At 41.2% G+C, this 18,141-nt stretch overlaps 1 protein-coding gene across 5 annotated transcripts in view; it reads left to right on the top strand.

Annotated features, from left to right (window-relative positions):
* The window catches only part of ATRNL1 (attractin like 1), a 1,104,086-nt gene that overhangs the window by 212,990 nt on the left and 872,955 nt on the right, over positions 1-18,141 (top strand). For all 5 annotated transcript variants that reach the window (XM_090056522.1, XM_090056523.1, XM_090056521.1 and 2 more), the window contains exon 11: positions 17,971-18,055. In XM_090056522.1, the coding sequence (XP_089912648.1) occupies positions 17,971-18,055 (85 nt within the window). The remainder of the gene's footprint in view (positions 1-17,970; positions 18,056-18,141) is intronic.

Below are 18,141 nucleotides of genomic sequence, written 5' to 3'. Positions count from 1 at the left end.
ATCTGACCTACCAGGTCCTGGGGAAGATGATCATTTCACTTTGTTCCTTTTTTGTGCATCCAAAGGCCAAGTCCACTGTGGTCCTGAACTGCTTAAAATTTTGCCACCATCACTTCCTGAACTGAATATTAGGAAAGTTTTATTTGCCCGTCAAATCTTTCTAGCTTAAAAATGTTAGCGTGCAAAACCAATCTCTAATTAGTACTGAAAAAAGAAATCTTAGAAAAAGAGTAAGCAGCTTTCTTATTAACCACTCTGAATACTAATGTAGGCATTGATGGTTCATTTATCAGAAGAGGAAAAGATGTTTTTTGGATTTTTTTCTTGTGTGCAAATCTCTGCTGTGCTTGTTTTAAAAAATCAATCAGTCCTATCTTCGTATTTGAAGTACCAAGCTGCTCTTGATAAACACTACTGTAACAGCAAGCGAGATAAAAGTTAGGTCACTGTTTTGAACTGTTAATGAACTACTTTGGTTGGCTAATATTTACTACCCTCAGGCCTTATTTAAACAAGCACTTCCATGTGGGTTGGTAACATGCTGCATATATGGTTGTAATAGCATGCTCAATCCAGCGGTATTTTGTGACTGTTGTAGTTCCAGTCTTCTGAATTTCAGTGCGTTTATTAAGGTCGTATTTCTATAAGTAATAATGAGAATCTGTTTTATTTGTGTTAAATTAGCCATGACCAGTTTTTAGAGGATTGATTATGAAGAAAAAAAAAAATTTGAGCAGAAAAGCATTGCTATAGGACATAGAAGTTCATGGTGGGTGAGTTCTGCAGTGAATTTTTACTTTCTGTAATAGATTCATGGAATAGGAAAGTATATTATGGTGTAAAGAAAACTGATTCAAGAATAGAGGACGATGTGTATTCCAAAATGGCGAGTTTTCATGTTGGAATAGGTTTATAAGAAGTAGAGTGCCACAGAGATTACTTTATGGAACCTCTGATTTATTTTGAGTATCAAATAAATGTCATAGAATTACATACTGTTTGCGATATTTCACAAACAGTAAAAGAGAGGCTAAATTTGTCAATAAATTATTCATGACAAATTAGTTATTTGGCTGTTGTTGGTGAATAGTAACATTTCAGTGTTGGCTAGTGTCCTTTTTTCAAAAAGCCAATATACATGTAGAAATTTGGAATAGACATTGTCAAGAACTACACACATATACAAGTAAATAGAGACCGTTTAACACTTCCTGGCCTTTGATAGATTTCTGCAGTGGCCTGTGGCAGAAGGTGGAGGGGGATGCAGTCGGAAAAAACCTCCTGGACGACTGAAGGAAAACTCTTTAGTTGCAGGCACTGTATAGGACAGCTGTAGACTGTGCTGTGCTGCTACCTTACAAGGTCTGAAAGAGGAAGTAGGCAGGTACAAGGATGCAGCAGACCTGTAGAGTTGTGGCAATTTTGGGTGACCTATATGACTTTTTGCTATTTAACTGTGAGGAGATACTTAAAATGTTAAGTTACATTGAGGGCTGAGACTGACCAAAAATCAAGGAGTCAGTGTGGTAAACCTCAGAAGGTCAGACATGTCAGGCCATACAGTTTAACTCCTTGCCTTAAACTATATATTGTTCATCTGTAGTCACATGAAGACGACCTCCATTGCAAACGTAAAAGTTAAACAAAGTGCCTTCTTTGTTACTAGCATTAAGCAAATGCTTATTTAGACTAATTGACCCCGTATGGTGTGGCTCATCAGATCAGTGATTCATTCCACTGGGCTCCACCATTGCCAACAAAGTCTCACCTCTTGCAGTGGGGGGTGGAGATCATGGAATGATGTGGCACTTCTCACCCCATTCTTCCTCGGTGACCATCTTCCTCACAATCCAGTCTAAATTTTAGACAAGCACGTGGCGGGATGGCATAGTCAGGCATGATATTGCCTGGATCAGGGGGTTGAACTAGATAACTAATGAGGTCCTTTCCAGCCTTGCTTTTCTATGAGCCCGAAACAAACAGCACGCTAGTACAATATATTTATTTCAGTATTTTAATGCTTCTAAATATGGGGGCACAGCTAATGTATTGTGCTTGTGTGGTGTCAGATGTAGAGTGAGTAACTGAATTGTAGAAAGCTGAGCAGGGAACATATGGAGCTTTTGGCATTGGCAGATCTCATGGAGATGCTTTTAGTTTTGGTCCAAGACCCGTCAACCTTATCTAACTGTGTAGCTCCCAAAACCTTTTATCTGGATGTTCAGTGGTGAAACTACTGTGAACTTCCAACCCCAAGCAGGCAGGCAGGGAATGGAGAAGAGCCTTGTTTTTTCTCTTACTGTAGTATCATTTCCACTAATTCTTGGGGTGATGCACCTATCTACTGCCACCTCTTAACTGTCACTAAAAGAAAAGTGGTAATTTATCTCTAAGACTCTAGTCACAAGCTGAAAGTTAAAGGCATGCTTAAGTACTTTGCTGGATTTGGGCCAGACTGTTTAACACATTGCAGGATCAAGTTGTACAATGAATGCGGACCTTTAATTTATATCAATGTACATGTTTATGTAGATAAATTAAACATTTTTATGTTTTGGCTTTTGTTGCACTTTCTTATGTTGCTAAAATATTGTCTGTATGTGTGGTTTAAAGTTGTATGCATCTTAGAATCTTTTTTCAAAATCAGATTTCTTGTTACATGTTTAGGGAATAAAATACTTGTGCTTATACTTTTATTGGTTCATGACTGTTAAAATCCAAGAGCTGCCTATCCTGGGAGATAGAAAGGCACTAATTTTTGGCATGAATCCTTACCTTTTTCAGTAAATCATTTAAGGCCAGATGGCATCTTAAACCTTCAGTCCAATGTACAGCAGTCAGTTGAATTTCTCTTGCTTCTAGGATAGAAGTAGTAGGTATCACCTGCTGTCTCCTATACCTACATTCAAGATTCAGGTAAACCCTGCATAGCCACACAGTAGGATAACAGGTTTGCATGGCTGCATATGTGCATGATGGATTAACTATGCATATGCTCCACAGTTAACATGTACAATTGGATAAGTACCTTATATGTTATCTTTTGATTGAATAAATATGGGAAAATATCTATTTAGATATTTTTGCAAAGTGCGTATAGGTTTTCTTAATTTTTGTCAGTGTCAAAACTGTTTTTGTAAAAGTACTGTAATAATGAAAAAATAAACAGAAATTTATTTCATAGATTTCATAGATTTCATAGACATCAGGGCTGGAAGGGACCTCGAGAGATCGAGTCCAGCCCCCTGCCCAAAGGGTAGGAAGTCAGCTGGGGTCATAGGATCCCAGCAAGATAAGCATCCAATTTACTCTTGAAGGTGCTCAATGTAGGTGCTTGAACCACCTCTGCTGGCAGACTGTTCCAGAACTTGGGGTCTCGGACAGTAAAGAAATTCTTCCTTATGTCCAGCCTGAAACGGTCTTGCAGGAGTTTGTGACCGTCCGACCTCGTCATCCCTTGGGGCGCTCTGGTGAACAAAGGTTCCCCCAGATCCTGGTGGTCACCCCTGATAAACTTATAGGTGGCCATCAGATCACCCCTGAGCCTGCGCTTTTCCAGGCTAAAGAGTCCTATGGCTCTCAACCTGTCATCATAAGAACAGTTTTCCTGACCTCTGATCATGCGCGTGCCTCTCCTCTGGACTCTCTCAAGCTTCTCCACATCCTTTTTGAATTGTGGAGCCCAAAACTGGATGCAGTACTCCAGCTGCGGCCTCACCAAGGCCAAGTACAAGGGGAGAATGACGTCCCGGGATTTGCTCGAGAAGCATCTATGGATGCAAGCCAGCGTTTTGGTCGCTTTATTAGCCGCAGCATCGCAGTGGAGGCTCATGTTCATCTTGTGGTCAATGATGACGCCCAAGTCTCTTTCTTCTGTAGTGCTATCCAGCGTAGCATTGCCGAGCCTATAAGGGTGCTGCAGGTTTTTCCTCCCAAGGTGGAGAACCTTGCATTTTTTGGTGTTAAACACCATGAGGTTCTTGTCCGCCCATTTGCTGAGCTTGTCCAGGTCAGCCTGGATCACCCGCCTATCTTCTGGCGTGGATGCTTTGCCCCAAAGTTTGGTGTCATTGGCAAACTTGGCCAGTCCACTCCTGACTCCAATTCCACATCATTAATGAAGATGTTGAACAGGATGGGTCCCAGGACAGAGCCTTGAGGGACCCCACTGGTCACAGGGCACCACGATGAGTGACTGCCATCAATTACAACCCTCTGGGATCTACCACAGAGCCTATTTCCCAGCCAGCGGATCGTGGTGGAGCCAAGGCCACAACTGGGCAGTTTGGCCAAGAGGTGATCATGGGATACCAGATCAAAAGCTTTTTTGAACTCAAGATATATGACAACAATCTCTTCTCCCTCGTCCAGGTGATAGGTCACCTGGTCATAGAAGGAAATGAGATTGGTCAAACAAGACCTACCCGCAACAAACCCGTGCTGGGTATCCCTTAGGATGTTAGCTTGGGCCAGTCCCTCAAGGATGGCCTCCTTAATAAACTTTTCTAAGATCTTCCAGGATAGAAGTCAGGCTAATGGGCCTGTAGTTAGCCGGATCCACTCTCCTCCCTTTCTCGAAGATCGGCACCACATTGGCCTTCTTCCAGTCTTCGGGCACTACACCAGAGTGCCAGGAGTTTTCAAAGATCCATGCCAGGGGCTGGGCTATGACGCTCGCCAGCTCCTTGAGTACCCTGGGGTGCAGATTGTCAGGGCCGGCTGACTTGAAGGTATCCAGCTTCTCAAGGTGTTCCTTCACGAGGTCAGCATTTATGGAGGGTAGGGGATCCCCAACACCCGGATCTCCCTGTCCCATAGCAGGCATGGGCATCCCGTGGGACTGATGAAAGACTGACACAAAGTACCTATTTAATAGGTTGGCTTTTTCCTGGGCGTCAGTTGTCAGTTGCCCCATCTGGTTTAGCAGGCGTCCAACGTTGCCCTTGCTTTTCCTCCGGCTCCCCACATATCTGAAAAAGGACTTTTTGTTGTCCTTGATGCTTGAAGCTAGTTGAAGTTCAGTTGCAGCCTTGGCTTTCCTGGTTTGCTCCCTGCAGGACCGGACCAGAGCAGAATAATCCTCCTTGGAGGTGAATCCCGTCCCCCATCCTTTGTAGGCTTTCCTTTTTAGCCGCAGGAGGTCCGCTAGGTCCCTGGAGAGCCAGGAGGGCTGCTGTGCCTTCTTGCTGCCTTTCCTCCGTGTTGGAATAGATTTGGCTTGTGCATTGGGATCGCTTCCTTGAGGAGCAACCACTCTTCTCGAACTCCCATCTCCCTGGGGTCATGGTCCCTAAGGGCCTGACGGACAAGCCTCTTGAGCTTGTCAAAGTCGGCTTTTCTGAAGTCAAGGACTTCTGTGTTGCTGACTGACTTGCCAGCTTTACGGCGGATGGTGAAGGTGATCAGCTCGTGGTTGCTGTCACCCAGCTTCCCATCGATCACTAGGTCGCCGATTAGGTCGTCCCCCGTAGCCAGTACCAGGTCGAGCAGCACTTTGCCTCTCATTGGCCCATAGACTTCTTGAGTCAGGTAGAGGTCATCTACGCACGAGAGAAAGCTTTGCGACCGCTCGGATTTTGCTGAGTGGTATTCCCACGAGATGTCCGGGTAATTGAAGTCCCCCATGACAACCAAGGTCCTGGAGTAAGCGGCCTCAGTCAGTTCCCGGGCGAACTCCTGGTCAAGCTCAGGACTTTGAGTGGGAGGTCTGTAGTAGACTCCCGCCGTTGTGTCCCCTGTGCCGTATTCCCCACGAATTTTTACCCAGAGGGTCTCTAGCTGTCCATGCCGGTCGCCAACATCAGCTTGCAGGGACATGTAGCTTTTAAGATTTGGCTATTTTATTTCAATGACCATTTTCTATAATTTGATTGAATAAGTATAGTTTTCATGGTGCTTGTTTTCATTTTTAGCCACTTACTACTGTATAACAAGGAATTCTTGTATGCTCCAAGTAAAACTTATTTGCCAAAATATCTTAATATCTGTTCCAATAAATCAGGAGCATATTATTGTTAACTTAAGCTATTACTTCATAGAATCGTTGCTGAGTCTAATAACAAATAAAACCTAAAGATCTGACATATAAGTCAGGAATAGTTTAAAGGTCTTTAATAGCTGTCGTAAAGCACATAATAAAATGTATAAGGAATAGAATACTGTAAAACCAGACATAAACTTTGAAGGTGTCTCTTGTATGTGAAGTGCAAAAGGTGCTGTTTATGAGAAAATGTAGCTATTTGGCACAAATGATGATAAAGTAACACGTAAACCCACATTATGTAACCTTATATAGAAATATAGTGTTCTTTTAATTATAAAATTTTGTAACACAAAATTCAGGGTATCCTAATCTTTTGACTATGGCTAAGGACAGCAAGATGGTATGGGGAATTGTGTGTATATGTGTGTACATGTATGTGCATTTCAGCAAAAATAGCAATGCTGGCACAGCTCCAGGTATAAATTAAAGCTGACCCAAGACTGCTGTGGGTTTTACTGGCTGCCAGTGGCTCCAAGGTTGTATAAGAGTTAAAGGAAGACATGCCATTAGAATTTTTCCCAAGCTATACTTCAAATGTTAGCTTCAGGAAGAAGGAGTGGTATGGGAGCCATTATGCTGTCTTTGAACTACAGAAAGATTTCCCTACATTTGGTTGATTCTCCTGGGACTTGCCTTGCTGCTAGTGCTATGTTATAAAGCAGTTCTAATGCCAGGGAAAAGTCTGGTTCCAGATCATAACAGAATTTTTATTTTATTATAATGTTTCAAAACTTACCAAATTAGGAAGAGAAAGAGAGACTTTTGGGCTGGGGACAGACATTGAAAAAGCCTGAGCCTGAATTGATTCAGTCTTTGAAGGTTAGCCTAACCTGGCTGGGCTGAACCAGTTTGCAACTGCACAGACATTCTCCCTGGACTGAGGAAATTCAGGAACATGCCTGCAGTGACTCAGGCTAGAAGCTCACGGGGGCGGGGGTGCTAGAGCAGCCTTCCCTTCCCTTGTAAAGAGCTGAGTGGAGGGGGTCATGGCCAGGTCCTGACAGGACGCTCTGATTCGGGATGGGTGTAAACCCCTGCCCTGATCTGCACCATCCCAGGCTTTTCCCTGCTGGCTGCTCAAGGGGTGGGACTGTTTCCAGTACTCTGCTAGCACTCTGAGGCAAGGGGGTGTGTGCAGTGTACACGTCTGTTGATGATATGGAGCTGCGAGAGAAGGATAGGGGTTGTGGAATCCCTGCTTCATCAGGAAGCATTGGGGGGGGAGGGCAGGGCAGGGGGAAGCCAGGCAGACCCTGTTATACTTTCGGTCTCTGCTGGAGCTCCAGCCAGGGAGCAGAGCGGAGGGGCCAGAGAGCCCTGCCTAGAGAGCATGCTGGGATGCTGGGAGAGTCTGGTTTAACTTAAACCAGGAAGGGGTCTGGGACAGACATTGCATAAACCAGTTAAGTCTGATACTATATTCAACCAGATTTACCTCAAACTGGTTTATGTGCACTGAACATCTGTTCTGTTACGGGTTTAAGCCAATTTCCGATCACTTAAACTAGTTTATGTGTAATGTCTGTCCCTAGCCCTAATAGGCTAAAAAGTTAATTAGCATGAGTGTTACAGACACTACATCAACATAAAGAAGCCTCCTGTACCATTTGTCTTTGTGTTGAATAGGAGAAAAATGTGGTCTTTGGAAACGATTGAAATTTGTGCTGCAATAAGAAGCTGTCATATGCTTAAATCTAGGTCTCTGAAACCAACTGCTTTAGTCCTGTTGTGCTTGTTTGTGGCTCTGCTATGAACCCAGAGAACGGGAAAACATTTTGTTGGACTGCCTTGAGAACAAACCAGAAAGTAAATTGCTGCTGTTTCAATCGCATGCGCCCTTCTACATTCACCCGTTCTCGTAGAGGAAGGGATCTGGCCAGATCCACGTCTAGTACAGCATCCTTTCCACAGCTGTGCTAGCCAGCAGATCCAAGGATTGGAGCCTGAGTTCTAGCCACACTGCTCCATGCCCCGTCCTCTGTATCTAGCTGTGTGCGACAAGGAAGAGGTGGTAGCATTCCTGTGAATTTTGCTTTTTTCCCCTGTACTGCTTGATATTTGTGGCCAGTATTCAGGATCAAACAAGTCACCTCATGCAGCCATACAAGATGGGCCAAAATCTGCCCTTGTTTGTTTGTAGAATTTTCTGCTTTACCGTCTGTATGTTGGGTATAAATCAAATGTATAAGCTTACCTGGTCTATGCTGTATACTAGCATCACTCCTGTTTCACAAGGAATTAATATTTTCTATAGACGGACTTTTTTTCAAACTATCCATTTATTAAGGTCTTTTCCGAAGTTGAGGGAACATAAGGGAATTGGTCACAAAAACTAACCTGGAAATTGTATGCGTGGATAGGTTAGGCCTTTTATACTACATGGCAGTAATGAAGTTGAGGGAGATGATTGGTTTTGTTTTTGTGAAGTGTACCTCAGCATTCACAAGTGTGGTAAATGCATTGAGGGACATATTAAACAGAGAAAATAATGAATATTTTAGCACTCTGTCCCAGACTGCCATCAGATTTGAACTCCTTTGGTCTACTGAAATTGTTTTGGTTGGATTTGGATATCATATGCTTGGGACTATGAAGAGCTCTTGCATATTTTTTCCACCTCTATCTCTGCATTCACAAATTGGACCCACAAAGGATTTTGAGATTTGTTTTTTTTCACTGGGTGAAAAAAAATACAGCTTTGCTAGTTAGCCAACTTTTAATATCCTAGTGAAGAGAAGGCAAGTAGTATTCTTCCTACGGATTAGCAAATTGAAATAAAGTCTATGAGGGAGCACAGTCTTTAAGTTGGCATGCTAATTTATTTGAAAACTTCAAGCTGCTTTGTCTTCACAAAGAGCTTGCATTAACTCCAGTTAAGAATAGCATTTTTTTTTTTTTTTTTGGCCTGGACATGACCAGAGAGCTCTATCAAAATTTCATATCTGCTGTATTTGTGCTCTGATCAATGCTTATAAAGTAAAATGGATTAAGTCTTATCAGTACCTGGATGGGAAGCTTGCGAAGATAATGAAGTAGCCCAGAGAATGGTGCTGGTGTTTTGGTGATTTAGCAGAGACAGTGAGCTTGCTTTTTGGTCAAGAGAAACCTTAAAACAGAGTGTGTAACTACTTGTGATGAATTTAAAAAAAGCAATTGCAGTGGTGTCACTTATGGCATACTGGCTAAATTCTGACATTAGTAACTATATTTGATACGCCTAGATTATTCATTGTAGTTTCAGTTGAAAAAATGTTGCTCTGGGTGTTGTAAATACCACTTTCTGAGGTTTATGGGTACGTGGGAAATATTTAGACACTTCCAGTAAGTGTGTGTGGATGGATGGATACAAATAATGTTCCTAGAGCAGGAGCAGCTGCCCCATGTTGTTCCCCAGAGGGCTATCTCTGTAAAGAGTTTCGGGATCGATCTAAAAAACAAAAAAGTAGACATTGTTTATAAATGCAAGATGCATCTTTAAATGACATCTTGGCAGGCCTTGTTAGGATGTGGATTTCTGCTGGCAAGGGCCCAAAGACTGTGTTCACGTTAAATCTAATGTATTGTCTGCTCTACAGTTTTAACTCTGAAACAGATTTTTCCCTCTTTTAACTAGTATACGTATTTAAAAACTCTTTCCTATCAGGAAAGTTCTTGGTTGGACTGCCTCCTGAATCTACTTTGGCTTTACTTGCAATCTACGTATTGTTTACATTTGTTACTAAAAGTTATAAGTTTTCTTGTAGAAAAGTGGCATTTCCAAAATGATATATTCTAATTGCAGTCTTTGAGAGCAAAGCATTGTGCTTTAAACACTGTATTTAGTAAAAGGTATATGTTTTATCTTTTGAACCACAACAGCAAAAATCTTTAATTACAAATGGATTATCAGTGTGCCGTCCCAAGGAGATTGTAGAGCAGCAGCTGCAATGGATTAAATTTTATGTATTCTTGAGCACTTAAGTCATAAATGTAGCTCTGGCACAGTCTCCAGTAGCAATTAGCTGTTTATCACTGTAGTATTAGAAAAGCAAAATCGTAATAGTATAATACACTAATTGCTTCATTTAGTAGTCAAACTCAAGCTTGTTTGTTTTTTAATGCTGCTTGGGGATTTGTTGTTGTGTACGTAGGCTCTGTTGTGGATGTTACACCTGTAGATGAAATTTATTTCATGCTGTTTCAAACAGGTCTGGCTTTATGTTTTGCTGAGAGAAGGGACTTTTTTATTATCAGAATAAAGAAAAAGATTTATTCTGTGTGGAATAAACTGGAAAATAAGTTTGCTAGTTTTGTGCCAGACTTTAACAGTATTTTATTTGCTTTCCATCCAGAGTCCTAAAATACAAAAGGCATCCACAGTGTGTATCGTGAATGAGCTGTACGCTTCTTTCCTCACTGAAAAGAGCCAAAAATATTTGTAACTTTTAATGAGATGAAATCCAAGCTATGATCTTATTGGGAAAGAAATATTGTTTGGTAGTGGAGGAAAGAGGTATATGACTAGCTATGAGTTCTAGCCTTGTTCTGCTCTTGAGTGCCCCAAAACAATTCTGGCAGAAGTTAATGTGTGTATGTATGTGTAGACATCTGGCTGCTTTATTTAAATTTCTGATTAAAATTGAAAGTTAAACTTCCAAGTTAATTGCGTCTTTGGCAACTAACCATCCTGAAATGGCCCTTGGAAAAAACAGTGTGAGCAAAATCTCTCATCTTCCAACTGCACTTTTTTGTGGCTGCCTATCTTCATGAAATCACTTCCATGCTTCCGTTGCACAAAAATGTGGCCAATACAGCACTTCTTTATGTGGTGCTTTCTATGCTACCTTTTAGCTCCCATCCCATCCACAAAGTTGGAACGTGGCCAAGAAGAAGAGGGAGGGCAACTGCAGCATACTGCTCTACTTCCCCATGCGACTCGGGAGTAACTGAGCAGAGGAGAGGCATAGATTTCGGGAAGGTAGAAAACATATGTCTTTTGAAAAGAAGCCATATTTTCTGAGACTGATTGTGAGAAAGTAATTGTTAAATATAGTAGCATTCAAGGCGATATAAAAAAAGAAATGGCTTCCATTAAAATACTCTTAAAGAGAGGAAGTACTATTTGACATATTATTTCTTCATATGAAAAGAATATCTAAAGTCTGGGCTTAAATACTGAAGTATTAAGAACCTCAAAAATATCTATGATAGATGATGGAGAAAAATGAAAACTTTTTTCTCTTGCATAGAGATATAATTGGGACAAAACAGTATAAGATTGATTAATACAGTGTAATTCTGATTATAGCACGTTGTTTTGCCATCTCTCTGTGTCATAAAAGACACAGAGAGATGGCAAACATTTGAATTTTTAAATTTGGATGTGTGAATTTGAAAGTAGTTGTGAAATTTAGTGAAAATTCTGAGTAGTGGTTGGAATGTTTACCACATACGTGTCCATAAGAATTAGAAATGTTTAGAAGGAACTTGCAAAATGACCATTGCATCAACTGTATTAAAAATAAATTAAGTATGGTGGCCTCCAGTGATCATCTGACTTTCAGCTTCAAAAGTAATTTTTGTATACTTAGGTTGTCTGGTCACATTCTTCTGAGTTAAGTACAGACAGTCAAACAGTCTGAATCGATTCAGTCTTTGCAGGTTAGTCTAAACTGCGTAGATTGAATCAATAAGAAAGTGAACAGACAAAACATTCACTTTTCGTTCTAGAAATGTAGCCACATGCCTGCAGTGGCCTGGGCCAAGACCCCAGGGGTTGCTAGACAGCTGGGGCAGACAGCTTGGGCAAGGCTAGCCTACCCACTCTGCAAGGTGGGAGCTTGTGGGGAAGGTGCAATCCTTGGGTGCTGGGGGACTGTGAGTTTAACTTGAATCCGGAAGGGATCTGGGACAAGTTCAATAAATTGATTTAACCAAAATCAGTTAAATCTGATGCTATATCCATCCAGGAGGTCACAACTAGTCCAACCCCCTGTTCAAAGCAGGACCATCCCCAACTAGATCATCCCAGCAAGACAAAGCCTTGGTTGAATCTTAGAAACCTCCAAGGATGGAGGTTACACAACCGCTCTGGGTAACCTGTACCAGTCCTTTACTACACTCTTTGCAAGAAACTTTTTCCTAATATCTAACCTAAACTTCCCTTGCTGCAACTTGAGACCATTGCTCCTTTTTCTGTCACCTGCTACCATTGACAACAGTTTAGCTTCATCCTCTTTGTTACCTCCAGTCAGGAAGGCTGTTGTTAAATTCCCTCTCTATTTTCTCTTTTCCAGACTAAATAAGCCTCGTTTTCTCAGCCTCTCCTCATAAGTAACGTGCCCCAGCTCCCTAAACATTTTTGTTGCCCTCCACCTTCTTTTAATAACTGTTGTTTCTGGGTTCTAATGCCGAATTTTCTTGCAGACTCCCTGATGAATGGATTTTGATATTAAAGATGACATTTTTAGAGCACCCTACAGAAAGGATCAGACGTCACAAAATTCAGTAACAGTCATTGCTTTCTTTTCAACAGGGCTGTGAGAGGAAGTAGTGATAGCATAGCACCACTGCCTCCGCTTTTATACAGTAGTCTGTGGATTAGAGTGAAGACCCAGGTGTGCCACATATTAACTTCTTTGCTTTCCCCGAGCATTGCACTGATCCCCTTACCATGCCCAATCTACTACTCTGCTTTCTGTTCCCTGCCCAATCTGAGACTATGCTGCCTGCCCCCTCCCCAGTCTACCACGTTATACTTAGAGGCTACTTGTACCACCCATGCTCCTGGTTGGCTATTCCTGCTTTAAGGCGTTACAGATGGCTGTCCCCTCTAAATGACTGGGTAATGGAGCTCCTTTACCTCTTTCATACATATCCTTCAAGAGAAGTAGACTTCATGTATATGTATTATAGAAGACTATGAGTACATGAGGTTACATGCTGAGTCTATGGCAAATGTAACTGTTCCTAAATCTCGTAAAGACTATATTATCTGTAACAGTTGCCTGGATATGCATGACACTTTGCAGGCAGAGAAAAATTGGTGCTCCCTGCCCTGAGTTTAACAGCTAAATTATTCTTGATATAGGAGGGATAAACAAAAGGTGGAAGCAGCATTGACAGCAGTGAAAACCCCCCTATTATTTGTCCATTTTATTAATAGTTTATGGGTTTTTGTAGTAATGTTTATATTAAATTTATATAATTGTAGAATTTTGCTATGTTTAAATATTCAGGCACTGCAGTTGTGTAAGAAAAAAATTATGATGTATAAAACCAAAATATATTAAATCTTTTACCAAGCAAATAGTCACTTGGTTAACTCCCTGCATTTCACGTGAAGTAATCTGCACTTCACAGAGTAGTTCTGATCAGGAATTTAAAGCTCAGCAAAAGTATTTTTCTAGCACAATGCTCTGTTCAATGTTCAGTAGTCATTGAGAAGGCTAGAAGAGATAAGAGGAAAGGCTATTTGTAACGTGTTTTTTTTTTTATCCTGTACTTTATTGAAAAGACCTGCCAGTTTGACAAATAACATGAGCAAGCTAGGAATTATTATATCTCCAGCCTGCAAGGGTTTCTTATCTTAAAACCAGCTTTTAATATGTTTTTATGGTTTTCTTTCAGTATTAAATCCTACCTTTTGTTAAAAGTATATAAATACAAAAATCATTCAGAGTTTTTTTTTCTAGATCAAGTGAAAATATACTGTGTGTTTTATTTTAAATGTTTTTCTTCTGTCACCAAATACATACATCTTCCATATGCTTAAACAAGCTGCTCCTGCTCACATGCACTGAATTATAGCAAAAGGAACTTGAATTTACAGTATAATGGAAAGATATTGCTAGGATGCTGTAACGATAAAATATGTGTGCCTTGTATAGTTTAAATGGCAAAATGTTCCTGAAATAGAAACTGAATTCATAATTGTTCATCAATTTTATTTTCCAGTAAATAAGGTAACTCTGTCTGAAGCTCTTGTGTAATTCAGATTCAACCAGCCCATTTAGTGCATCTGTTGCACTGTGATGTAGGATATGTATATCTTTGTACTTGATATCATGCTCACCTTGATCTAGCACTTGTGATGAGAAGTAATTGCTGCGCTAATTTTGTGATCTACTTTGCTGAAGTTGTTATTTCAAGAACAGGTACTGGATGGCATCTCTCTAGAATACTTTGGTTTTTCACCTCTCTAGCTGGGTAGTGAAAGGTGTGCAGAACATTAATGAGATACATTAATAAACTAAAGATGATTATGGGGAAAGAGAAATTTGGGGATGTACTGAGCCATACTTGATGCTGAGCAAAAACTTGTTTTATTTCTTTCTGTTCAGGATGGTAGACTGATTCTGAGTCACTGCCAGATGTTGCAGTTACTGGCATTTAGATGTCTGTATGTTAGATACTGCATTTACTTTGGCAATAATAGAATATGCTTTCAATACCTACCCCTGTTTCAGAAAGAGAGACTGATTGATTTATCTGTCATAGACATGCTGACTCACTGTTGATTCTTGTGTGCCTCAGTAAAAAACTTGACCTCCTTTTAACAGTTCCCCTATCCTCTTTTTATGGGCTTCCTTTGCCTAAAGACAGGTTTCCTGGATGCTGCGGTCTCTGGTTATAATTGCCTTTGTTTAGGGTCAGAAACAGTTAATTTAGATCAGTGCTTTGAGGCAACATTTTTTTTTCAGTTTGATTTGTATATAGCATACCTTTAAATAGACTCAGTTATTGGTATAGTGTATATATAGCAGCAACAGAAAAAGCTGGTCTGGGTGCAACTCCCCACATTGTTGTCTTGCTGTAGCTACCAGAGTCTCAGATTCCCCTCCCTCTCCCAGCTTCTTCTACCTGTCCTCAGCTCTGGGTGTGGGGAGACATGGTATACATGTGGGGCTGAGGGAACACATAGTTGGGGAGCTTGGGAGAACTGTGCATGGCTTGGTACTGGGATAGCACAGCAACAGATTGCACGTGACTACAGGTATTAAACTGTTCCCATCTTAGGAAGAATAAAGGAGTGGTGTTACATGAAACACAGATGGGACACTTTGGGTAGCCAACAAAACTAAGGCTCCTTACCTATGCCAACCTATTTCCATGGCAAAATCTGACTCTTTAAGCTGTGTTTTAGAAGAAAGAGTTTTAACCCTTCTCTTTCTAATGCGTGTCAAGACTGTCCCAAGGACAAAAATATTGCATTTCTCTTCTGCAATAGCTGTAGTGTTTGTTCTGCATGAAAATACATCATCCAGTTCAGTGTTCAGGTTCTGAGCTTCCTTCTGAGAAGCAGCTCAACACCTAAACCAAGGTTGTCCAGTTGGCAGCCTGGGAGGTCATATGTGGCTCTGGAAGGGTTAACCGATGGCCCCCAGGCTCTTGGCCTGGCTGCAACTCTTTGCATTATTCTCTTGCTGCAGCTTCCAGAGTCTCTGGCTTTACCTCCCTCCCCCAGCTTCTGTTGCTTGCCCCCAGTCCTGGGCAGAAGGAGACATGGTGTGGACGTGGGGCTGAGGAGCTTGGGAGGACCATGCCTGGTTTGGAGATGTCAGTGTAGCACAGCAGGGATCACTCACTGAATGCTGGGGTGAGGGGAGGGGTATGTGGGTGCACACTGGGGGTGCACAGTTCGGTGTACAGCCCAGAGCAATGTGGCCCATGCAGCATGGGCCGGGGGGGAGTGGGGTCTGTAGCAGTCCTCACCATGCTGGACACAGCTGCCTCCAGCTGGTAAATCTGTTGTGGTGGGTAGAGGAGGGAGGGAAGTGGTGTAGGGGGGGCCCAGATTAATGTCCCCACAGCGAGGGAGCGATTGGGGTTTGGGAGTAGCTGTCGAGCTGGGGCAGGGGAGCATGGGACTTGGGGATGGGGGCTCCCGCCACTGTGAGCCACCATGCACTGCCAGTCCAGGGGGCATGGGGGTGGGCATGTGCCCCTGAATCTGCGTGGGGTGGGCTGGGCTGGGCTGGGCTGTGCTCTGGACAGGTGGCAGAAGGCGCTGGGAGCAGGGCATGGCAGTGGGCATGTGCACCTGGATTGGGGAGGGTTTGGTGGTAGGGGCTATGGGGAATTTTAGGGTGGCTGCAGCCCCCCCCCATAACCCCCACTCCACTGCGCTCTGTGGGGTGGGCAAAGCCAGGGCTGCGCTTTAGGACAATAGACTTAACAGCTGGAGGCAGCTGTGTCCAGCATGGTGAGGACTGCTACCTGTTTTGTGTATGGCCAAATCTGTGAAGTGGTGCCAAAACTTCAGATCTGAATTGGCCGAATCAAATTGGGACAGTGATTCGAATCTCCTCAAATTGAATCACTCTGAATTGGCCGGATCTGAATCCAGATCAAATACTTGCTGCTTTGCATAGCCCTAATACATAGGCTTTTGTTGATTTTAATAGGAGCTGCCATAACATTTCAGATTAGAGACTTTGGCTCTCGTTAAAGGTTTATTTAAACTGGAAAAGTATCACTTGGCTCATTTTGACTGTAAGTTTGAGTAAACCACATAATCTACCTGTGTGCAAACATGCACATGCACACACACACTTATGCACACACTTTTTCCAGAAAATACATTTTAAAGTCTTTTTGATTCAAGTACAACGTCACTTAATCTGGTGCTAGATTGTCCTCAACAGTCCTATGTACATATTCCCATAAACTCTTAAGTATAAATTCTTTAGTTGACAATTACCTGAGAATCATATGACAATGAAAGTGTCTCTCTATTGGATCTTGACTTTCTTCATCTGCATTTGATCTTTAAAATATATACACTTTTGGAGGTATTTATTTTTTTCTGTAATGCTTGCAAAAAGTTTAGCACAATTCTTGGCATTAAAAACATTTTAATAGCTTTAAAAAACCTAAATACATCCTATGTACCTCCTTTGTTTGTTAGGCTCTTAGCCTCACAAAACACTTTTCCTTTTTAGGTATGATTATTTACGAGCCTTTTACCTGAATGGTCATACCAAATCTATTTATCCCCCATAAAATAGATTTTCAATGGTATTATATATCTCATCTTTTTAACTTTACATTAAAAATATGAAGCATGTCTGCAACATTATAAGTGCTTTGCATTGCAAATCTAATTTACATATGGGTCCAAAGGCAACTTTAATTACATAGTCCAAAAAATTAATTCCCTGAACAGTTGTTAAAGCTCTTAGAAATAGGTCAGCATGGCTCCACGTTAAATTGTTGGCCCCTTGTGTGCTTTTTGCCCTCCAACCCATGATAATACAATATTTCTCTCTGATGATTGGACTTGTGGCATATTCAAACTACTGAACAAATATTTTTCTCATTTGGATTCCCTTAGCTTAGATTTTAAATTCTCAAAAATAACACACTATAGATATTCTGTGTGAAAGAAAAGATTACAAAGAAGGTGAGTATTACTAAAGATAAGCACATTATCCTGAGATTGGTAGGGGCAGAGTATCAGAAATTTTACATCCATTACTGTGCCTAATGAATATATATCAATCAATAACACCATTGGCATCAAGAATTAAGAATACAAGTTATACCTTTTAAACAATGATCCGTCTGATGGAACACACCAAATTTTACATTGCATTGGGAGCATGGAGTGACTTTTGCTTTGAAGTTCCTCTAATTTTCCTCTGACATTTGAAGTAGTAATTATCAGGAGGTGAAAAAATATATATTTAATGGGGTATTTCAGTGTATTTAAGTTCTTACAGGATACAAATATATCTTAAAGCAGAAGGAATATTTGTTTTTCAAGAGGGAAGCATAAATTAGCATTGGAAATTGTGCTTGAAAAATACATGTTTCAAAATGTTATGCTCTCTTAAATATAGCCCACATGCTTTTGACTTAATTTTGGTATTTACATATGTAATATATTTTCCTAAAGTCTCTTGAAACTGTTACAGGAACTTACATGCTTTCCTTTTGTCTTTCAGCTTGTGATGAATGGAAAATTTTACCTAAACCTAATCTGCATCGAGATGTGAACAGATTTGGGCATACTGCCGTTGTCAGTAATGGGTAAGTGAAGCATGTTTTAAACTGCTATGACTGTTTTTGCTGGAAGAAAAACTATGATGACAGTTAAATTTACATAAAGCACAGTT

This window comes from Crocodylus siamensis, chromosome 7 (assembly GCF_052110815.1).
Source record: "Crocodylus siamensis isolate JL-2025a chromosome 7, ASM5211081v1, whole genome shotgun sequence".
In the NCBI taxonomy this organism is placed as follows: Eukaryota; Metazoa; Chordata; order Crocodylia; family Crocodylidae; genus Crocodylus; species Crocodylus siamensis.
This window is presented reverse-complemented; position numbering and strand designations above follow the sequence as displayed.